General features: G+C 41.5%; 1 protein-coding gene across 1 annotated transcript in view; it reads right to left on the reverse strand.

The window, feature by feature from the left end:
- Positions 1-1,293: 1,293 nt before the first annotated feature.
- Positions 1,294-25,671, reverse strand: part of LOC124266543 (integrin alpha-3-like) — a 59,043-nt gene continuing 34,665 nt past the window's right edge. Inside the window, exons 9-21 of the mRNA XM_046701342.1 lie at positions 22,731-22,913; positions 20,123-20,228; positions 19,337-19,528; positions 18,410-18,613; positions 14,406-14,563; positions 12,467-12,598; positions 10,296-10,810; positions 9,080-9,263; positions 7,124-7,336; positions 6,342-6,461; positions 5,298-5,390; positions 4,538-4,654; positions 1,294-2,278 (exon numbers count right to left, since the gene is read on the reverse strand). Of these exons, the coding sequence (XP_046557298.1) occupies positions 2,078-2,278; positions 4,538-4,654; positions 5,298-5,390; positions 6,342-6,461; positions 7,124-7,336; positions 9,080-9,263; positions 10,296-10,810; positions 12,467-12,598; positions 14,406-14,563; positions 18,410-18,613; positions 19,337-19,528; positions 20,123-20,228; positions 22,731-22,913 (2,418 nt within the window). The 3' untranslated portion in view covers positions 1,294-2,077. The remainder of the gene's footprint in view (positions 2,279-4,537; positions 4,655-5,297; positions 5,391-6,341; positions 6,462-7,123; positions 7,337-9,079; positions 9,264-10,295; positions 10,811-12,466; positions 12,599-14,405; positions 14,564-18,409; positions 18,614-19,336; positions 19,529-20,122; positions 20,229-22,730; positions 22,914-25,671) is intronic.

Below are 25,671 nucleotides of genomic sequence, written 5' to 3' on the forward strand. Positions count from 1 at the left end.
GTTGTGAATGCTTATCGTAATGGCTTCCGTGTATGAGTTATACCGGGTTGTGAATGCTAGTCACAAAGGTTTCTGTTTATAAAGAGTACTTGGTTGTGAATGCTTATCGTAATGGCTTCTTGGTGTGAGTTTGGAGTATGAATAATACTTGTTTGTGAATACTAGTCATAATGGTTTCTGTGTATGAATTATCAAACCGAAACATGAGTCTCACTAACCTATTCAGACATTTTCAGCCGATCCGAATACTCTCGTGTAAAAGTGAGAAGAGACACCACAAACAACTATGGTTACACTGAATTCCAATTCCTTGTTTCATAAGAAGTTAATTTTAATTTCAAACTTTAATAACATCGTATTTCTATTTTTTATGGCGAGGTGTATGCAGCATGACCTTAACTAAGACGTCACAGACTGGCCCAGTTTGATGAGGTCGTAAAATAATTCACAATTCATCTGGCTCACTAGGGACACCTGTTATGTGTTTTCTTGGTGCTTATTCTGTGTAGTTTTGTAACGCACAATCTGATTGATATAATATCAAGTCTATCAGACCGCCAAACTTTTGTAGCGGCAGAGCCTCGTTTTGGGATTTCCACGATTTCCAGATTTCTGTCTGTCAGAGCACGCTGTACGACAGAGCACGCTGTAGGACGTGTCTGTAAGGATTGGAAGGGGCGTAGTGTTTCAATATACAAGTGATTAGATGTATCAAATAATACTGATTAATATTTATGTATCCAGTTGAATGAATTGGTCTAAAAATTCTGGACTGGTCATTGTACTATGTTGCGCAATAGGACGAAACCCAGTCAACAGGAAACGAGACTGTTGTGTAATCAATGTTTTGACTTGCTTGTTTGTGAATACTAGTCGTAATGGTTTCTGTGTATGAGGGGGCGGTGGGGTAGCCTAGTGGTTAAAGCGTTCGCTCGTCACGCCGTAAACCGGGTTCTGTGTACCCTGGGTTCAATGTTTGAAGCCCATTTCTGGTGTCCCCCCGAAGTGATATTGCTGGAATATTGCTAAAAGCGGCGTAAAACTAAACTCGCTCACTCTGTGTATGTGCACTACTTGTTTGTGAATACTAGTCTGAATACTTTTAGTGACGATGTTAGACATCAGTAACGACGTTGCTGTTGTAGCTGACAACGCTGAAGAGGTTTGTTAATCTATATCCGGGGATTATCCGACGCTGGCAGTTTGGATGCGGCATCACATGACAGTCATGATGGGCTGACTGTACTAGACCCTTGAATATTTACTGCACAAGAACACACGGTAAAACGAAAGTAAATTATATTTGTTTTATTTACATAGCTAATACCAAATATTTAATCAGTGACATATATTAGTAGCAATCATATGTTGTAAATACTCCCTATACAGATATAATGTAGATATAGTAAATGATATTTTTATTTATTAAAGGGGAGACGTCCATTCTGTGAATACATGATCTTTAGATCAGCATGTAAATGTCGACCTAAATTTATGGAAACTTATGTTAGATATGCATTTACGTGGATTCATTGTGGAAATGTGTGTTGGTACAGAATGATTCAAATGTTTACAATAACTGTTTAGCCATATGCAAAGGTGGGATTTACAAGCATATATAAGTAAGCGAAGTCGTAAATTGCTTCCACTGTCTCTTGAACTCTCATTATGTCGAGCACACTGTGTCCACACTGAATAGGTTTAGTGAGGACGTTTTTTAGAAGAGTATTTAGTTTTTTTACATTCTTTTCTTTTCAAGGAGAAATTGAACAGTTCAGTTATTCATATTGTGTACACCCTAAATAGGTTTAGTGAGGATTGCATATTTTTTATAAGAATATTTTAGCTTTTGTTACATTCTTTTCTTTTTTGAACATTTGAGTACACCATAAATAGGTTTAGGGACGTTTTCTTTAGTACAATATTTTGTTGCTTTTTAACATTTTCCTCTTTGAGAGGAGAGACTAAACATTTTCTTTCATTGCAACATTGTTTGCTGGACAAAAGGTATTATGTGTAAAAACCTAGACAAAGTTTTTGCTTTCCATTATTTTAAAGAAAATATTTTTTTAAATATCTATTGTTCTTTATGATGGCATGGCTCCATTTTCATCTTTGGCCGACTCCATGGGGCTTTCGTTGGACTCTTCTGGACTCTCTTTGGCGTCTTCTGGGGCTTTGCTGTTTCGTGGAGCACGTGATTGGTTTCTCCCGTAGTAACCACTCTCTCGCTTCCATTTCTGCACCTTGCCTTTTTCTCCCTCTTGAAAAAGCCGCACTGGAAACACATTGTTAGTTTATAGGGTCTTAAGGGACAATCATATAAAATGAAGTCGATAAATATGGACTTAAAGGGAGTTCATGTTTGTCTTTCCAAGCTAAGATTAAAATCCAGTTTCATTCACTATGATAGGAAATATGGTACGAATGGTTGGTTGTCTGTTACAGTTAAATATCTTGTTATTGCGGTTGGTATTCCAGACAACTCCAACGTTGACAACTTTACAGACCAGACAACTACAACGTTGAACAATTTACAGACCAGACAACTACAATGTTGAACAATTTACAGGCCAGACAACTACAACGTTGAACAATTTACAGGCCAGACAACTACAACGTTGAACAATTTACGGTCCCGTCAACTACAACGTTGAACAATTTACAGGCCAGACAACTACAATGTTGAACATTTACAGGCCAGACAACTACAACGTTGAACAATTTACGGTCCCGTCAACTACTACGTTGAACAGTTTACAGACGAGACAACTATAATGTTGAACAATTTACAGACGAGACAACTACAACGTTGAACAATAAACAGGCCAGACAACTACAATGTTGAACAATTTACAGACGAGACAACTGCAATGTTGAACAATTTACGGTCCCGTCAACTACAATGTTGAACAATTTACAGACGAGACAACTGCGATGTTGAACAATTTACAGGCCAGACAACTACAACGTTGAACAATTTACAGTCCAGACAACTACAACGTTGAACAATTTACGGTCCCGACAACTACAACGTTGAACAGTTTACAGACGAGACAACTACAATGTTGAACAATTTACGGTCCCGTCAACTACAATGTTGAACAATTTACAGACGAGACAACTGCAATGTTGAACAATTTACGGACCAGACAACTACAATGTTGAACAATATACAGACCAGACAACTACAATGTTGAACAATTTACGGTCCCGTCAACTACAACGTTGAACAGTTTACAGACGAGACAACTACAATGTTGAACAATTTACGGTCCCGTCAACTACAACGTTGAACAATATACAGACCAGACAACTACAATGTTGAACAATTTACAGACCAGACAACTGCAATGTTGAACAATTTACAGACGAGACAACTGCGATGTTGAACAATTTACAGGCCAGACAACTACAACGTTTAACAATTTACGGTCCAGACAACTACAACATTGAACAATTTACAGTCCAGACAACTACAACGTTGAACAATTTACGGTCCCGTCAACTACAACGTTGAACAGTTTACAGACGAGACAACTACAATGTTGAACAATTTACGGTCCCGTCAACTACAATGTTGAACAATTTACAGACGAGACAACTGCAATGTTGAACAATTTACGGACCAGACAACTACAATGTTGAACAATATACAGACCAGACAACTACAATGTTAAACAATTTACGGTCCCGTCAACTACAACGTTGAACAGTTTACAGACGAGACAACTACAACGTTGAACAATTTACGGTCCCGTCAACTACAACGTTGAACAATATACAGACCAGACAGCTACAATGTTTAACAATTTACAGACCAGACAACTGCAATGTTGAACAATTTACAGACGAGACAACTGCAATGTTGAACACTTTACGGTCCCGTTACCTACAACGTTGAACAATTTACAGACCAGACTATTACAACGTTGAACACTTTACGGACCAGACAACTATAATGTTGAACAATATACAGACCAGACAACTGCAATGTTGAACAATTTACAGGCCAGACAACTATAATGTTGAACAATATACAGACCAGACAACTACAATGTTGAACAATTTACAGACCAGACCACTATAATGTTGAACAATTTACAGACCAGACAACTACAATGTTGAACAATTTACAGACCAGACAACTATAACGGTGAACAATTTACAGACCTGACAACTACAATGTTGAACAATTTACAGGCCAGACAACTACAATGTTGAACAATTTACAGACCAGACAACTATAATGTTGAACAATATACAGACCAGACAACTACAATGTTGAACAATTTACAGACCAGACAACTATAACGTTGAACAATTTACAGACCAGACAACTACAATGTTGAACAATTTACAGGCCAGACAACTACAATGTTGAATAAAATACAGACCAGACAACTATAATGTTGAACAATTTACAGACCAGACAGCTACAATGTTGAACAATTTACGGTCCCGTCAATTACAACGTTGAACAATTTTCAGGCCGGACAACTACAACGATGAACAATTTTCAGGCCGGACAATGTACCTTCCACAGCACGATGAAGATTATGATGAGGATGACGATGGCGGCAAGGACGCTGCCGATGATGATCCAGATGTTGACTTTGCCGGGTGGATTTTCGGGGTAGATTGGCGTCATTACCTGTAATCAAGGGAAGGTTTAGTTGGGTTGTGTCAGATCATGACACATGATGATAATGATGATGATGATGATGATGATGATGATGATGGTTGATATTAACAGATTAAAATACATAAATGTAGAAAAGAGGGTGTGGGTGATCCTGGCACAGTCAGGCTGGTAAGGCTCATCATCAGCTCATTGCCTTTGTAGCCCCCTTTGCACGCATCCCAGACAGTGAACCAAACTTCTCACTGGAAGCGCTGGCCAGTCAAACCCACAGAAAACGTTTCGGGAATATGTAGACTCCCCGAACACTCCCCGCAGACTTCGGCATTTACCTCAGTGTCAGAAGGGCTGTGTTCCTGGCAAGAAATCCGGACACACTCTTTCCCCCCCCCCCCCCCTTTTGTCCTGAAAGTTTTTTAAATGACCATCATTGAAACTCTCGTGGAAATGAAGTGTGCGCCCCCAATTTTCAAGAGTGCGCACCACCATAGTGTTGGACAATCTTTTCCTTCTTATCTGTGTTGAGTCAGCATAACGATTAGCGTATCCTGCTACCGACGTATAAGACCTGTTGTAGATACCGACATGATTGGTTTCGGTCGATGTTATGTAAGGGATGTGTACAGGAGGACCGGGCGGGATGTCCCCCTCTTACCTTCGTCTCGACAGCCTGTCCCCAGGGGTAGAGCAGGGGGTGGTCAGGTTGGATCACGGTGGCTTCAGTGTAGTACCTCAGGAAGTCAACCCGCTGGAATGATGTTAAAGCACGATGTATTTTCGTTAACTGACAAAGAGCTGTACGTGTGCATAGTACGACATCAGCAATGCAACATCGTCAACTACGAACAGCTACGAGTGACACAACAAAACACTGATGCCTGGAAAAGCGCGTTATTATATTCCCTCAACTAGTGCCATGAATATTTAATCGTCTGCTCCACAAGTTACAAAACTTGCGATAGATTACGGTGCGACATCAGCCTAGCTGTTCATATATCATCTTGATTACATGTACAGCGAATTGGACAACTGGGGCATGTACGATGCAGTCAACACACAAACAGACACACACACACACACGCACGCACACAACACACACTGTACACACGTCAGAGAAATACGTCCCACACACATGAAAACACAAGCACGCACGCACGCACGCGCGCGCGCTCCAGGAGTTTCACAAAGCGATTTTAGACTTAAGGTGATCGTTACATCCATACTTTATTGGCCATGGATCATCTTAGCGCTGTGAACAATTAGTGCAAGTGGGTCCAGGAAGGTTTCTTCTTAGCAACTGTCGACCTTACCAACTGAAGATCAACCACATGTAGAATACAAACCAAATATGAGCACGAAATTACCCAATTAATAAAAGGGCAGTTTGAAGACTTTGTGCAACTGGGTACAGGAGGATTGTCCCTAAACAACTGTCGACTTTTCTAATTGGCGGTCAACATCAAGATTACAAACCAAATATGAGCATTAAGCTACTTACATCATAAAAGGGAAGTTTGAGTGAGTTTACTTTTACGCCGCCTTTAGCAATATTACAGCAATACCACAGCGGGGGACACCAGGAATGGGCTTCACACGTTGTACCCATGTGTGCAATTGAACCCGGATCATCGGCGTGAAGAGCGAACGCTTTAACCACTAGGCTACCCCACCGTCCCAATTTGAGCACGAAGTTACCCACATCTTGAAAGGGGAGTTTGCTTCCTGGGATCCAGACGGTGATGTTGACGATGGCACTACTCCCCGGGCTGAGATGATGCAGGGGACAGGTGTACTCAACGCACTTGAAGTCGACACAGTCCTGTAAAGCAGACAATCACACAAATCTTCAATCACTAACCGTCTTTGGATGTTTTACAAATGACAGCAACGCGTGTGTTATGATACGGGTTCTTCAATAATTTAAAACATAAGGCAGATTTAAAACAAGAGGGATTTTAGTTCAATCTTTTACCAGCTTTAACATTGCCTCCGTGTTGAAAGTAGGGGCAAACTCAGGACCAACATTCAACTCTTTTGTCGATATTACAGTCCCTGAAACCTCTACCGTACAAGACGCTTTGAGCATACTGAAGTGAGTGAGTGAGTATGAGTGTGGGAGTAGTACAGATGTATTTTCAAACAACGCATTATAGATATGGACGAGTATGATATTATGCCGGCTTTAATATTCCATCAGTATCACGGCGGGGGACGCCAGAAATGGGCTTCATAGATTATACCCATGTGGGGAAGCAAACCCAGGTCTTCGGCGTGAGGAGCGAACGCTTTAACCACTAGGCTACCCCACCGCTCCCATAACTGCCTGAGTCGAGTGTATTTTGACATTATTATCATCATCGTTATTATTATTTTGATAACAAAATAACACAACATCAAAGCATCACCTTACACACGTGATGATGTTTGATTGCATTTGAGTGCATTTGAGTACAATTTTAGAGACTGCGTCAGTCCAGTTACCATGCGAATGACGTTGCTACCGATGTTTCTTGAGACGGCCAGCGGTTTCTCTTTTAAACTTGAAGGTGGCATGGGAGGTAGGTTGGCGGTAGTTCTCTCTCCTGACTCAGTCGTAGTCGTAGTCGTGGTCGGAGATGTGGTTGTATTTTGGCCGATACCTTCACTTTCATGGTATTGTGGACAGGCAACGCTGGTTCCATCCTCTTGTATAAGCTTTGGAAAAAGATAGATGAGTGTGTTTACAATCCGTTCCTTTGATATACACCAGAGGAAGGCTCCTTCCATACCTCGAGCTGGGAAGAAACAGATGGACCAGCAAACCTCACACCGAGCACTTACCCTCAGATCCACACCTTTGTTAAATCTCACGGTTCTCACATTTATCAGACAGATCTGCAAACCTTGCACCGAGCACTTATCTTAAGATCTACTCCTTTGTTAAATCTCACGCTTCTCACATTTATCAGACAGATCTGCAAACCTTGCACCGAGCACTTATCTTAAGATCTACTCCTTTGTTAAATCTCACGCTTCTCACATTTATCAGAAAGATCTGCAAACTTTGCACCGAGCACTTACCCTGAGATCTACTCCTTTGTTAAATCTCACGCTTCTCACATTTATCAGACAGATCTGCAAACTTTGCACCGAGCACTTATCCTAAGATCTACTCCTTTGTTAAATCTCACGCTTCTCACATTAATCAGACAGATCTGCAAACCTTGCACCGAACACTTATCCTAAGATCTACTCCTTTGTTAAATCTCACGCTTCTCACTTTTATCTGACAGATCTGCAAACCTTGCACCGAGCACTTATCCTAAGATCTACTCCTTTGTTAAATCTCACGCTTCTCACATTAATCAGACAGATCTGCAAACCTTGCACCGAACACTTATCCTAAGATCTACTCCTTTGTTAAATCTCACGCTTCTCACATTTATCAGACAGATCTGCAAACCTTGCATCGAGCACTTATCTTAAGATCTACTCCTTTGTTAAATCTCACGCTTCTCACCATTTATCAGACAGATCTGCAAACCTTACACCGAGCACTTATCCTAAGATCTACTCTTTTGTTAAATCTCACGCTTCTCACATTTATCAGACAGATCTGCAAACCTTGCACCGAACACTTATCCTAAGATCTACTCCTTTGTTAAATCTCACGCTTCTCACATTTATCAGACAGATCTGCAAACTTTGCACCGAGCACTTATCCTAAGATCTACTCCTTTGTTAAATCTCACGCTTCTCACTTTTATCAGACAGATCTGCAAACCTTGCACCGAGCACTTATCCTAAGATCTACTCCTTTGTTAAATCTCACGCTTCTCACATTTATCAGACAGATCTGCAAACCTCCCACCGAGCACTTATCCTAAGATCCACCGAGCAATTACCCCTTACCCTGAGATCTACTCCTTTGTTACATATCATGATTCTTACATTCACCAGACAGATCTGTACACCTCCCACCGAGCAATTACCCTGAGATCTACTCCTTTGTAACATATCATGATTCCTACATTCATCAGACAGATCTGTACACCTCCCACCGAGCAATTACCCTGAGATCTACTCCTTTGTTACATATCATGATTCCTACATTCACCAGACAGATCTGTACACCTCCCACCGAGCAATTACCCTGAGATCTACTCCTTTGTAACATATCATGATTCCTACATTCATCAGGCAGAGCAGTACACCTCACATCGAGTCCATACCCTGAGATCCGCCTCTTTCTTACATCTCATACTCCTTACATTCATCAGGCAGAGCAGCACACCTCACATCGAGTCCTTACTCTGAGATCCGCCCCTTTCTTACATCTCATACTCCTTACATTGCACACCTCACATCGAGTCCTTACCCTGAGATCCGCCCCTTTCTTACATCTCATACTCCTTACATTCATCAGGCAGAGCAGCACACCTCACATCGAGTCCTTACCCTGATGTCTACTGCCTCCACTAGCGCCTCCTTCTTCTGGTTGAAGTATGGAAGGTTGACGGAGACACGTGTGTGCGGCAAGAAACTGGGGCCAGCGTTCTTGATGACGTATTTGTGCCCCATGGTAACCTTGGTTTTGTCCAGTTCATCCATCCGTACCAGAATTTGGTGGGGATCGGAGTTTCTGGAGTGCACAAAAAGATATGTCATATACATGTGTGTTTCCATACACCTGTGCTTTAGGCGTATATTTTGGTCATAACGAATATTAGGGACTGAGAGATGTTGATAATATACTCTTAAAAAAAGTAGGAGAACTTCATTTTTCCTTTACAATTTAAAAGACTGGGAAATATATCGGAGTCAATCAATGTTGACATGATAATACTGAATGGTTTGAGAGTGCATCACCACTTGCACTTCCTTATTACGTACCCGTGAAGGTCCGGGTTAGAATGAATCTTCAGTAACCCATGCTTGTCATAAGAAGCGACTAACGGGATCGGGTGGTCAGGCTCGCTGACTTGGTTGACACATGTCATCGGTTCTCAAATGCGCAGATCGATGCTCATGCTGTTGATCACTGGATTGTCTGGTCCAGACTCTGATTATTTACAGACTGCCGCCATATACAGCTGGAATATTGCTCATTGCGGCGTAAAAGTAACCCACTCACTCTCTCCTTATGACCATAGTTGTTCGTCCAGTAATCGCACTTGAAAGATGATTGGTGTATGACGTGAAATTTTCATGTGCACGATTTTCATTTTCAAACAAAAGCTAGAAACAAACACTAACAACTGTGTGATGCAAGATGATTGGTCTACAGTGATTTATCGACCTTCTTGGAAACCGTCAAAATCAAGAATGACACCCCATGTACGTGTATGGGGCTACTGCGTTGTGCGCATGCATCCAATGCGTTGTGTTTAGAGGTGGTGATAAAGAGAAATGGTGGTGTGTTCATAAAACGTCTGTCCTTGAAAGGTTTGTTCACGCTTATACTTCCTATCCAAATTGTAAGATATATTATGGCAATACATGATTTTGATAGTGAAAAATAATCACATTTACATTGAAAAGGAGCCCAGTGAGATGGGGATTCTGAACCTGAGGAAGTCTAGACTTGCTTCATTCAGGGCTTAGCATTTCAGGGAGGGTTAGGCATAAGGGAAAATAATGTGGTTCAGGGACTGTGCGACAGACAAGCAGTTACCCATTGATTCCTGTTTGAGCATCGATCCAGACGCGAGTAGTTAGACTGGCTTTGTTGTTATCCGGTGTCGTCTCGTTACTTCCGGTCTGCACAGAGACGTTAAATTGTAGAGGAGACATATCCGTCCTTATACTATCGGCTCTGTAGAAGACGTTAAAGGCAAATTTCGCGTTGGAATACACCGGAAGAAGAACGTCACATTTCAGCCGATATCGGGAAACTCCCATTTCCTCAGGGTCTCCGTCGCAGATGACAGGTTGTTGTGGCGATGATTCTGTCGTCTGTATTGCCACGCTCCCATACCAGGTGACATATATGACTGTGGCAAATGCCGTTTCCTTGTCGTTCCTGACAGCCACGTCAAGCACCAGGCCTTTTGTAGCATTGATAACGATATCCTTGTTCAAATCCTCCCTAATAACGGCCCCATCCTCGTTATTGATACGTGCATACAGGTCAAGGACGAGGTCTGACCAGCACTGGTTGTCGTCACCACATTCAAGTTGAAAGGCCACCTGGGAAGAAAATACAACAAAAGATAAACAAAATGGAGTGAATTGTGAAGCAGTCAAATTTTTATGTTGGCTATTAAATCTCACTAGAATTATTTTCGGGGCGGTGAGGTAGCCTAGTGGTTATAGTGTTAGCTCGTCACGCCGAAGATCCCGGGTTCGATTCCCCACATGGGTACAATGTGTGAAGCCCATTTCTGGTGTCCCCCCGCCATTGTATTGCTGGAATATTGCTAAAAGCGGCGTAAAATCATACTCATTCATTAATTCTTTCATTCATTTTCAATTACAGGAACTACATGTAAGGTTTGAATACATTTATCAGATCTAAACCTCGACTGTAAGGGACAATTACAAAATTGCAACTTTGATAAATAATGCTGTTATTACTGAATTATAAAAATATTTATTAACCATATGGTGAAACATAACCAGTGTCATATATATCATATGCGCAAATGTGCACATATCATTTTTGCCAAGAAGCCATTGTTTCTGTATTTCGTCGTCTGTGACGTCATTAAACAATTGAACGTAACGTTCATGAAGAGAGCCGTCACACTTGCTTACCGTGTTTTACTGCACAAATGTACATAAAATGGATAATAAAGGAATTACACACGAGCGAGTGTGTCATATGACCAATAAGAAACTCGTGAAACTCATGACACACTTGCTCGTGTAATAATCTCTATATATTATGGCAATCATTACGTGTCAAGAATTCAGTATGGAGCCAATAAATATCAAGGAATTTTTAGAAATTAACAAGTGTGTTATTACTATGATAAACTAGGTTTATAAAATAACAGATTACTAGAAATGAATGTCAATGCCACTACCAAATAGAGTAGCAGTACAAATTCAATGACTGTACAGATGCAAGGTCAGTAAACTTTGACCATAATATGCACCAACAAGAATCAGTAATGAAGCTTACAAAATAGGCTTAGGCTAGCAAGTGTTATATTGTGTCTAACAACATGTGCAAAAAGAAGGCTTTGGTTGATTGCTTTGTTGTTTAACGTCGCACTCAGCAATATTCCAGATATATAGGGGCGGCCTGTAAAATGGTGCCTGGACCAGAAACTCAAGTGATTAACATGAGCATCGATCTACGCAATTGGGTTACGATGACATGTGCCAACCAAGTCAGCGAGTCTGACGACCCAATCTCATTAGTCGCCTTTTACGACAAGCATGGGTTACTGAAGATCAATACTAACCCGGATCTTCACAGGTATCTTCATTACCAAGTTCAAGAATAATATATATCGATAATAATAAACCATATAGCTCATTATCAGCTGGTGCAGTTAGAAAACATATCGTTATGAATGAATAGTAGTTGAATGTTAGCCAGTTCAATAGAAAACAAACTGTTATGAATAAATCATAAAGATCCATTTATGCAAGTGCATAAAAAACACTATTGTTATGAATGAAATAAATCTATTTCAGCAGTACAAATTAATATAAAAAAAGTACCTTGATCAAGTTATACCTACCCGCAATGTCAAGTCACTTTTTATTCTCAGACAAACTTCGTTTTGGATACATTGTAACTTCATCAATGATAACGCAAGGTGCAAGGTGCTCTTAGAAATTTAGTACATGTTGGTTTTCCATGAGTACATTGAATTACTATTAACCACTCACGTCCTTGGTGAGTTTGTCGGGTCGTGACTTGTTGGTGACCGGCTGGATGTCGGAGTTGGGATCCGCCGGTTGTGGGAGTTGGTACGTGGCCTCCACACGGACCACAGTGAACGGATCCTTATCTGCGCGTTTCTACAAAGATCCGTACAGAAATGATAATCAATAATTAAATGCGATGATAATGACATTAATATTGTAAAGTATACTCTCCAAAAAAAGAAACGCATCATGAAAAAAGCAATTTCATGTAGCAATGAATTAAAATGTGATTCATTTTACAAAAGGTTTTGCTCTGTTTATCAGTCCCATGGTGTTTATGTTTTGAAACATCACAACAAAACGAACCATCCGTAAAATACCCGTATTTAACAGGATGATTTTCAATTTCGGCGTGTAGTGTCACAGAATACACAATTCACATGCAATGCACGTGAAAGTTGGGGATCAGATAGTCTCAATGATGGGTATAAAAGGTGGATCGCTGTCTGTCGATTATTCACTGTATTTGGAATATTGTTGACGAACGCAAAATGCCACGTCTAAGTGAAGCCAACCGTCATATCGTCATTGGTTTGCTTGAAGCTGGCCAGTCTTCACGTGCAGTTGCCCGACGCATGAATGTTCACCAAAGCACCATTTCACGGCTCTGGGAGAGATATCGCCGGCAGAATTCGGTAGCAGATGCCCCTCGTAGTGGGCGACCTCGAGCGACCACTGCAGCGCAGGATCGCTGCATCCGGGTACATCACGGCGACCAATACCGCTCGACAAATACCCGGATTGAGGAGGCTTTCTGAGACCGTCAGGAACAGGTTGAGAGAGGCTGGTTTACGTGCCAGAAGACCTTATTTTGGCCCTGTGCTTCGACAACACCATCGTCGACATCGAGTTCAATGGTGCACCAACGTTCAGGCCTGGAACCTACTGAATTGGCGTAGAATCTGGTTCAGTGATGAATCACGATTTCTATTGGAACGACGCGATGGAAGAATGCGGGTGTAGAGACATCGACGTGAATGTTTCGCCGACGCTTGCGTTCCCCAGGTGGACAGATTCGGCCGGGAAAGTGTTATGATGTGGGGGGGGATAACCTGCCGTAGGAGAAGTGATTTGGTGATGATCCAGGGCAACCTGGCAGCTCAACGGTACTGTGACGAAATCCTACGCCCACACCTCCTTCCAATCATTGATCGCCAGAAGGAGTTGTTTCAACAGGACAATGCCAGGCCCCACACAGCACGTCACACTAGAGACTTCCTCCAGAACCACAACATCAATGTGCTCCCCTGGCCCTCAAGATCACCGGACTTAAACCCGATCAAACATATGTGGGATGCCCTGGACAGACGGGTGGGACGCCGTAACCCTCAGCCCCAGACACTTCAACAACTCGTACAGGCACTACAGGCAGAGTGGGCTGCGATTGGGCAACGCGAGATTCTGAGACTTATTCGTTCGATGCCGAGGCAATGCCGTGCAGTTCTGGATGCCCACGGTGGTCACACGAGGTACTGACTTCAGCGCCACCACACGTCTCCATGTGATACTCAAACCGACTTTCCTCGAGTTGGTGCCAAAGACGGATAAGTCTGCATTCCCAGTGTGCAATTTCGCTATATTTCATTTGACTCATAAAGCCTACAAGATGTTTCAAAATAAACATAAAAATACAGTTGAAATTCCTATTTGCGTTTCTTTTTTGGGAGAGTATATTAAAGTGTATCGCGCAGTTTCATAAGCAACCCGTGAAGCTCCGGGTTAGAATGAACCTTCAGTAACCCATGCTTGTCGTAAGAGGCGACTAAAGGGATCGGGTGGTCAGGCTGACTGGCAATAGATAGTAAACTGGCATCACCCTGATACAAAGCGAAAATGTCTGTTCCAAATCGTCATTCATTGGCGGGTGAAGCTGAAACAAGATGCACAAAACTTATCTTACATTTTCGCTGATTGCTTGAAACTCCCGGCACACTTCTGTTTGGCTTTTTGCGGTTATTACATCAGATATGAAGCCCACGTAGCCCTGTGTGGAGTTCAGCAATATACGTTTTTGTCCGTTTCCTTTTTGTGTATCCATGGAAAGATCGAACGCAAACCCTGAAAAACACGCACAGAGTTACACTAAATGGGTATATGAGACATACAAGTGTATAACTAACACCTGGGGTTATATGAGACACACATGTACAAGTGTAGCGTTACACCAAAAGGGACATATGGCACACACACGTATATCATTAAAACCTGGGGTTATAGAAAACATACACCGTGTTATTTTCTATAAAACATACGCGTGAAGCGTTACATTGTTGGGTCTCTATAAAATATATGCGTGTAAAGTTACATTGTTTTTTTAAAATGAATGCCTTTAGCGTTACAACAAGAGGGTTAAATTAGACATGCGCGTGTTTTTCGTAAGATATGCACGTGTAGCGTTACACCAAGTGGGTTTCATAAGATATGCACGTGTAGCCTTACACCAAGTGGGTTTCATAAGATATACACGTGTAGCCTTACACCAAGTGGGTTTCGTAAGATATGCACGTGTAGCCTTACACCAAGTGGGTTTCGTAAGATATACACGTAGTAGCGTTACACCAAGTGGGTTTCGTAAGATATACACGTAGCGTTAGCGTTACACCAAGTGGGTCTCGTAAGATATATACGTGTAGCGTTACACCAAGTGGGTTTCGTAACATATACACGTGTAGCGTTAGACCAAGTGGGTTTCGTAACATATACACGTGTAGCCTTACACCAAGTGGGTTTCGTAACATATACACGTGTAGCGTTAGACCAAGTGGGTTTCGTAACATATACACGTGTAGCGTTAGACCAAGTGGGTTTCGTAACATATACACGTAGCGTTAGACCAAGTGGGTTTCGTAACATATACACGTGTAGCGTTAGACCAAGTGGGTTTCGTAACATATACACGTGTAGCGTTACACCAAGTGGGTTTCGTAACATATACACGTGTAGCGTTACACCAAGTGGGTTTCGTAACATATACACGTGTAGCCTTACACCAAGTGGGTTTCGTAACATATACACGTAGCGTTAGACCAAGTGGGTTTCGTAACATATACACGTGTAGCGTTAGACCAAGTGGGTTTCGTGAACATATACACGTGTAGCGTTAGACCAAGTGGGTTTCGTAACATATACACGTGTAGCGTTAGACCAAGTGGGTTTCGTAACATATACACGTGTAGCGTTACACCAAGTGGGTTTCGTAACATATACGTGTAGCGTTAGACCAAGTGGGTTTCGTAACATATACACGTGTAGCGTTAGACCAAGTGGGTTTCGTAACATATACACGTGTAGCGTTAGACCAAGTGGGTTTCGTAACATATACACGTGTAGCGTTAGACCAAGTGGGTTTCGTAACATATACACGTGTAGCGTTACACCAAGTGGGTTTCGTAACATATACACGTGTAGCGTTAGACCAAGTGGGTTTCGTAACATATACACGTGTAGCGTTAGACCAAGTGGGTTTCGTAACATATACACGTGTAGCCTTACACCAAGTGGGTTTCGTAACATATACACGTGTAGCGTTAGACCAAGTGGGTTTCGTAACATATACACGTGTAGCGTTAGACCATGTGGGTTTCGTAACATATACACGTGTAGCGTTAGTACCAAGTGGGTTTCGTAACATATATACGTGTAGCGTTAGACCAAGTGGGTTTGTAACATATACACGTGTAGCGTTAGACCAAGTGGGTTTCGTAACATATACGTGTAGCGTTAGGACCAAGTGGGTTTCGTAACATATACATATATACGTGTAGCGTTAGACCAAGTGGGTTTCGTAACATATACACGTGTAGCGTTAGACCAAGTGGGTTTCGTAACATATACACGTGTAGCGTTAGACCAAGTGGGTTTCGTAACATATACACGTGTAGCGTTAGACCAAGTGGGTTTTCGTAACATATACACGTGTAGCGTTAAGACCAAGTGGGTTTCGTGCGTGTAGCATCGTAACATACGTGTAGCGTTAGACCAAGTGGGTTTCGTAACATATACACGTGTAGCGTTAGACCAAGTGGGTTTCGTAACATATACACGTGTAGCGTTAGACCAAGTGGGTTTCTGTAACATATACACGTGTAGCGTTAGACCAAGTGGGTTTCGTAACATATACACGTATGTAGCGTTAGACCAAGTGGGTTTCGTAACATATACACGTGTAGCGCCATATACACGTGTAGTTGGGTTAGACCAAGTGGGTTTCGTAACATAACACGTGTAGCGTTACACCAAGTGGGTTTCGTAACATATACACGTGTAGCGTTAGACCAAGTGGGTTTCGTAACATATACACGTGTAGCGTTAGACCAAGTGGGTTTCGTAACATATACACGTGTAGCGTTAGACCAAGTGGGTTTCGTAACATATACACGTGTAGCGTTAGACCAAGTGGTGGGTTTCGTAACATATACGTGTAGCCTTACATATACACGTGTAGCGTTAGACCAAGTGGGTTTCGTAACCAAGTAGGGTTTCGTAACATATACACGTGTAGCGTTAGACCAAGTGGGTTTCGTAACATATACACGTAGCGTAGACCAAGTGGGTTTCGTAACATATACACGTGTAGCGTTAGACCAAGTGGGTTTTCGTAACATATACACGTGTAGCGTTAGACCAAGTGGGTTTCGTAACATATACACGTGTAGCGTTAGACCAAGTGGGTTTCGTAACATATACACGTGTAGCGTTACACCAAGTGGGTTTCGTAACATATACACGTGTAGCGTTAGACCAAGTGGGTTTCGTAACATATACGTGTAGCGTTAGACCAAGTGGGTTTCGTAACATATACACGTGTAGCGTTAGACCAAGTGGGTTTCGTAACATATACACGTGTAGACCAAGCGTTAGACCAAGTGGGTTTCGTAACATATACACGTGTAGCGTTAGACCAAGTGGGTTTCGTAACATATACACGTGTAGCGTTAGACCAAGTGGGTTTCGTAACATATACATGTGTAGCGTTAGACCAAGTGGGTTTCGTAACATATACACGTGTAGCGTTACACCAAGTGGGTTTCGTAAGATATACACGTGTAGCGTTAGACCAAGTGGGTTTCGTAACATATACACGTGTAGCGTTAGACCAAGTGGGTTTCGTAACATATACACGTGTAGCGTTAGACCAAGTGGGTTTCGTAACATATACACGTGTAGCGTTAGACCAAGTGGGTTTCGTAACATATACACGTGTAGCGTTAGACCAAGTGGGTTTCGTAACATATACACGTGTAGCGTTAGACCAAGTGGGTTTCGTAACATATACACGTGTAGCGTTAGACCATGTGGGTTTCGTAACATATACACGTGTAGCGTTACACCAAGTGGGTTTCGTAACATATACACGTGTAGCGTTACATAGGGCGGTTATGCTAATTATACAGCTGCAGCGTTACACCATCTTGTGGTTAGTGAGTTTAGTTTTACGCCGCACTCAGCAATATTCAAGCTATATGGCGGTGGTTCGTAAATAATCGAGACCAGAAAAGCCAGTGATCAACAGCATGAGCATCGATTGGGAACCGATGACGTGTGTCAACCAAGTCAGCGAGCCTGACCACCCGATTCCGTTTGTCGCCTCTTGCGATAAGCTGAAGATCATTTCTAACCCGCTCCTTCACGGGTTATTGTGTTATGGGGTAATATAAGACATAATGTGTAACATTACACCATGTGGAGTTGTATAAGACATATGTATTTAGTGCGTGAGTGAGTTTACTTTTATCAATATTCCGGCAATTTCACGTCGGGGGACACCAGAAATGGGCTTCATACATGATACCCAAGTGGGGAATCGAACCCGGCTCTTCGGCGTGACGAGCGAACGTTTTAACCACTGGGCTACCCCACCGTCCCTTAAAAATATGCTTCTGTCACTTGAATGTAGAGCCTTACTGAGGCTGGAAGGTAGGCTGACTCCGGTGTAGTGGAAGCAGATCCTCAACAGGAAACATCTGTCGGCGTTAGTCCCCGCCGGACAATTGGACCTGTCCTTGATGATCAGCTGGGGGTCAGTCGTGACGTTGGCGTGGAGGTCAACTATGGGCCTCGTTCTGAGAATGACTGCAGAATCCGAGAGGTACGCCCCGACAGCGATATCTACAAGGAGTGGACAATTTAGTTATGTCAAATATTTCAGTCATGTCAAGTGGGCAAGACAGTTTCACGAAGTATGTTCACAGACAGGTTCATCGTTTGATATAATGGTGTGAAAACGAATGGTAATAAATATTTGACGCTGCACATTGCGTCACACCACTCAGGAATGCATGGCAGTACACATAAACTACATCCATCTGTATGGCACTACACATAACTACATCCATCTGTATGGCACTACATGGAACTACATTCATCTGTATGACACTACATGGAACTACATCCATCTGTATTACGATACACGGAACTACATCCATCTGTATGACACTACACATAAACTACATCCATCTGTATGACACTACACATAAACTACATCCATCTGTATGGCACTACACATAAACTACATCCATCTGTATGACACTACACATAAACTACATCCATCTGTATGACACTACACATAAACTACATCCATCTATATGACACTACACATAAACTACATCCATCTATATGACACTTCACATAAACTACATCCATCTATATGACACTTCACATAAACTACATCCATCTGTATGGCACTACACATAAACTACATCGATCTATATGACACTACACATAAACTTCATCCATCTATATGACACTACACATAACTACATCCATCTGTATGACACTACACAGAACTACATCCATCTGTATGACACTACAAGAGACGACATCCAACTGCACCCGGATAGTTGTTGCCGTCCACGTCGGCAGGTTTGGAGATGCTCCAGCCAAAAGACGCCACTGTCTCCGTGTCGTTGATGTCGCGGCCTCCTATTCTCTGCATGGCCTCGGCGTTCACCCCTCCTTCCCCTCCGTGGTAGATGTATACCGCCCCGCGTCCTTCATCCTCGTATGGCGCTCCAACAGCAACATCTGGAAGATGGTAACGACATATTCATGAGATGCAAGGCATGTATTATCTCTCAAAGGCTACCAAAGACAGTTAACTTCTCACTTCCATAACCCCTCAGAATTGTACTGGTTACAGATGACTGTTATGGACTCACATCAACACCCACCACTGGCCCATGATTAAGTCTCCACGGTTAACAATGACAATACCAGTCTCACCTGACCCGTTGTATCCGGATTAGAATTGCTCTTCATCAATCCATGCTTGTCGTCAGGTTCACTGACTTGGTTGACACATGTCATCGTATCCCAGTAGCGTAGATCAATGCTCATGCTGTTGAGCACCGGACTGGCTGGTCCAGACTCGATTATTTGCAGACCGCCGCCATATATAAGCCGAGTGCGGCATTAAACAACAAACAAACAAACAGATGGAATGGTGGGTAGGGTAGTGGTTAAAGTGTTCATCACGCTGAAGGCCAGAGTTCGATTCCACTTATGGGTACTATGTGTGAAGAACGTTTCTAGTACGCCCCCAGTACAGCAAAAGAGTCTCAGCTCAATATCCCAAACCTTTTATGTCTCCAAATTTACTAATGCCAGTTTCAATCTCACCTGAATAGCCATCACCGTTGATGTCTCCCAGGTTACTGATGGAAGTTCCAAATCTGGCTCCGTGTTCATTCTTCCCCTTGAGAACCGATCTCCGTGTCAAGAACCGCTGTATAATCAGAGAATAATTAAGTTGAAGTTTACATGACAAAATACGTGAACCTAGTAGGTGATACAGGTAACTTTCCTTTTTCACAGGCTTACAGGTTGAGGGGTTGATGTAGCCTAGTGGTTGAAGCGTTCGCTCGTCACGCCGAAGACCCGGGTTCGATTTCCCACATGGATACAAGGTGTGAAGACCTTTTCTGGTGTCCGCTGAAGCGATATTGCTGGAATATTGCTCAAAGCGACGTAAAACTAAACTCACTCCCATCCAATGTAAGATATTTTGACGAGAGGTAGCTAATGAGCGATGCGCCTCAGTAGAAAGGATGTACAATGCACCAATGGACGATGTCATGATCCATTTTATTTATTCCCCTAGAATGAAATTGTAACCATGGTAACTGACTTATCAACAGGCTACTCCGTGGCAACGGGAAGTTGAGTGGACAAGGAGACCCGTGCTTCGCTGCAGGTGCTCCTCTGGCAGAGATGGTCAAAGTAAGAGCCAGATACTATATCACCTGTTGTATTATTTGCATGAATATAATACAAAGTGAGATTACGAGGAGTGGACGGACTCGATAGAGTTGTCTGCTGATAATGTTTCTGCCGACATCCTTCCGCCAATGATGTTTACTTTATGCAAACTACTAGTATGAAACACTCCTTCCCGATGGTACCCGTGACGATTCGGGTTGGAATTGATCTTCAGTAACCCATGCTTGTCGTTAGAGGCGACTAACGGGATCGGGTGGTCAGGCTCCCTGACTTGGTTGACACATGTCATCGTATCCCAATTCCGTAGATCGATGGTTCCTGTTGTTGATCACTGCATTGTCTGGACCAGACTTGATTGTCTACAGACCGCCGGTTTAACAGTCTTCTAATCACATATTGTACTTGTTGGTATCGGTTTAACAGTCTTCTAATCACATATTGTATTTGTTGGTATCGGTTTAACAGTCTTCTAATCACATATTGTACTTGTTGGTATCGGTTTAACAGTCTTCTAATCACATATTGTACTTGTTGGTATCGGTTTAACAGTCTTCTAATCACATATTGTACTTGTTGGTATCGGTTTAACAGTCTTCTAATCACATATTGTACTTGTTGGTATCGGTTTAACAGTCATCTAATCACATATTGTACTTGGTATCGGTTTAACAGTCTTCTAATCACATATTGTACTTGTTGGTATCGGTTTAACAGTCTTCTAATCACATATTGTACTTGTTGGTATCGGTTTAACAGTCTTCTAATCACATATTGTACTTGTTGGTATCGGTTTAACAGTCTTCTAATCACATATTGTACTTGTTGGTATCGGTTTAACAGTCTTCTAATCACATATTGTACTTGTTGGTATCGGTTTAACAGTCTTCTAATCACATATTGTACTTGTTGGTATCGGTTTAACAGTCTTCTAATCACATATTGAATTTGTTGGTATCGGTTTAACAGTCTTCTAATCACATATTGTACTTGTTGGTATCGGTTTAACAGTCTTCTAATCACATATTGTACTTGTTGGTATCGGTTTAACAGTCTAATCTAATCAGTCTTCATATTGAATTTGTTGGTATCGGTTTAACAGTCTTCTAATCACATATTGTACTTGTTGGTATCGGTTTAACAGTCTTCTAATCACATATTGTACTTGTTGGTATCGGTTTAACAGTCTTCTAATCACATATTGAATTTGTTGGTATCGGTTTAACAGTCTTCTAATCACATATTGTACTTGTTGGTATCGGTTTAACAGTCTTCTAATCACATATTGAATTTGTTGGTATCGGTTTAACAGTCTTCTAATCACATATTGTACTTGTTGGTATCGGTTTAACAGTCTTCTAGTCAGAGACTAATCCCAATGAAGGTAAGAAAATGGAGTATTTTGTCAGTTTCCATCCTATCTTTGGCCTTAGATGCACTGCGCATGACAGACGCTGCATGGACCCTATATATACACAAAGAACTTAGTTAAGCACCCCCTGACATATCTCACGATTGAATGAGCCCCGATCTTAACCCTTTGGAGCATATCTGGGACATGATTGTTCGTCGTGTGCAACAAAGGGATCCTGCTGTACAGAACCTGGCCCAATTGGAAGCTGCTTTACACGAGGAATGGCGTAGACTACCCCTTCAGAGGATCAGGGGGCTGACATGGGGTATGAGAAGGAAAGTGCTGGCTGTCATACAGTTGGGTGTAAAATCTCATGCTTTCCACCGGGGTCACCACGAGAAGTTTCATATACGTGTTGAAAACCTATCATTGCAAAAATACAGAGGCTGCTTGATTAAGTTCTTTGTGTATTTATAGCAAGAAATGTAACCACAGAAATCAGAGCTAATCAACTAAATCATCAGAAGCAACAAGACCTACAGGTCCACAGATATTACTCGACGTTAATTGAAAACGTCAAAATCAAGAAAGCTCACATAATGACCGTATGCTATCATAAATGTACATTTAGGTAAAAGCTAATTAAAAAAATCATACCTGGTTATTGGCATTGAGGAGGTTGAGGTAGACAAACACCCGCCCTTCATCCATGTAAATCTTCTTGCTTTGATCACTGCCGTCGTTGTCGTCGGTGAAGAACGGAGCCCCGACCAGCAGGTCGTCGTGCCCGTCACCGTTTACATCCGCCGTACAGAGGGAGGCACCGAAGTAAGCACCTGTCTGAAAACATTAAGTTAGTGAGTGGGTGAGTGAGTGGGTTTGGCATGAGCGGGAATCATGACCACTGAGCCTCCAATAGGGTTGCGTTCAGCGAAGCGTGTCCTCTATAATCACAAAGAAGGACGTTCAGAAAACCTCTCTAAAGCTCCTATTTTGTATTATAATACAATAATACGTTGCGTCATGTCGTATTCACATTTATCTGTTGTTTTAAATGATATATTTTACATAATTTTGACATACCTGAAAATCCTGTTACTTTGCGTTACAAATACATGACCTTGCATGTGCAGTTAAATGCATTTACACACGGAAATCATGTGTGAGGGGGTGGGTGACTGAGTGAGTGGGTGAGTAAGTGGGTGGGTGGGTGAGTGAGTGAGTGAGTGAGTGAGTTAGTGAGTGAGTCAGAGATAACGTAGACGTGAATTCGATGCTAGCGATAAATAGTGTGCACTCTACCTCATCAGCATCGTTGTGTTATATAGGAGCAGGACGAAGCTGTCCCAATCACTCTGCCCCCGTAATGAAATCGTGACTACTTTGCTCTAGGTATTGTATTACCTGAGCACGATTCAGTTAATTGAATACCGTCAACCTAAATTAAGGGATAACTTAAACAGGATGCTGACAATGCTTGGAGTTCGTTCACATATATTTGTATGTAATTAATACAGAGTGAGTGAGTGAGTGTGTGAGTGAGTGACAGCCGGAAGTTCGATACAACTGTAATGCTTAACCATAACCATAAACATCACGTAAGTGTGATATAGCATGCAATTGTTTCCCTTGCTAATCAAACGACACAACCAAGAGATATTAAACTAAGAAGAAATGTCAAGTCATATGTTTGGGTGATTTGTTCGACAATTTTAACGTGCATGTTCACTTTTTATAAGACAGATATTCATAATATATGCACGCGTGCAAATAACAGTTTGCAACTTCAATATGAAAACATCATTATTTTAAGCTCTGTTGCCTGGAACCAAATTCTTTGTTTGTTATACAACGTCACACTCACCTATAAAACCAGACCGCTGTCTGTTGAGACTGGTCCAGACAACCCAGTGATTGACACCATGAGTAAGTGAGCGAGTGTTGTTTAACGCTGCACTCAGCAATATTCCAGCTATATGGCGGCGGTCTGTAAATAATCGAGTCTGGACCAGACAATCCAGGGATCAACATCATGAGCATCGGTCTGCACAACTGGGAACCGATGACATGTGTCAATCAAGTCAGCGATCCTGACCAGCCGATCCCGTTAGTCGCCTCATACGACAAGCATGGATAACTACTGAATACCACTTCTAACTGGTATTACCGATGTATTACATGACATCAGCATTGATTGAAAATGTATAGCCCTAGATAACTCTGTGGTTTTTATGATATCATTGTAAGATTACAAGCACACATTCCCCGAAACATCTGTGACGGCGTCCCGAAGATTCATTTCGGGAGGTGTACATTGCAAGGTGGAATGGAAATTGATATAACAGCATTTACAAAACCGTACAACACAGGAGATATACGTTTCATGACAGTGACATATTAGAGGTTCTCTAAGTATTCAATTTATCTATTTGGCCACTTTTTGTAAAATTTGTCAATGCTGTATCTTTCAACTATTACAATATCCCGTAGGATCTTCATGAATTCTGCTATATGTAACATTTTATTATTAATACTAGAAGTAAATATAAATCTTTTACCAGCCAGTGTAATGTTGTTGATAAAATCATAGCCAGAATTAAATCCCAACAGGACTGTAAAATGTTTGAGTATTAAATCAATATTAAGAATGTTTCTAAGAAACACTCTTAAATCATTCCAAAACGTCTGTACATATTCACAAGAGATGAAAACATGGATAATATCTTCAGGTTCTGTTTTGCAAAGTGTACAAATATTTTTATTTACTAATTTCATTTTCATTAATTCTCTTTTGGTATATATAATCTTATGAATAAACCTGAACTGGAAATCCAATAGCTTAGTATCACGTGTACAGTTTCTATAGTTCGTGAAAATATTACTCCATAGTAAAGGGATAATAATCAAGCTCTCCCATTTACCACACACCTCGGGTAAAACATCAGTTCTTGTCAATTTGTCATAAAACATACTACAAACTTTGGAAGCTACAAGAAGAGAATGTACAGCATCATTGATCACTAGATTTTGGTTTACGAATTTCTGATTACTAACAGCATCTCTCCAGGACACTGGAAATGGTCTAAGAATGTTCCTCTAACTGGATATCTGGTCTTGAAATCATCAAACGACAATAGACCATTAGAGTTACAGAGGTCCTTTATGTCTGTGATTCCATTATCAAACCAATCTTTTATAAATTTGGATGGATCCGAAAGCTGATGATTGAACCAGAGCGGTTCCGCAAGTATTTTGGAAATGTCATTCTGATCAGTTATAAAAAAGACCTCTATAATGGATTGTCCACATTACAATATTGGTGTATGTTAGCACCAATACTCGCAATTTGTCCGATGGGAACATTACATGGGTTGTTATAACTTACATTCTTAAAACATCTCTTTATGGCGGACATTTTTAATGCATCAATAAAGGACTTTATATCAATCATTCTAATTCCACCATCCCCATAATCTTTTTTCAAATTTACTCATTTTATCGTATCCGGTTTATCATTCCAACTAAATGAGAACAAAAAACAGCTTCGTAATATCATCGATAAAACGTTTTGGAGGATTAGGGAGAGATGTAAAAATAT

The sequence above is a fragment of the Haliotis rubra genome, unplaced genomic scaffold (assembly GCF_003918875.1).
Source record: "Haliotis rubra isolate DU_JTF1 unplaced genomic scaffold, ASM391887v1 Scf1263, whole genome shotgun sequence".
Taxonomy (NCBI): domain Eukaryota; kingdom Metazoa; phylum Mollusca; class Gastropoda; order Lepetellida; family Haliotidae; genus Haliotis; species Haliotis rubra.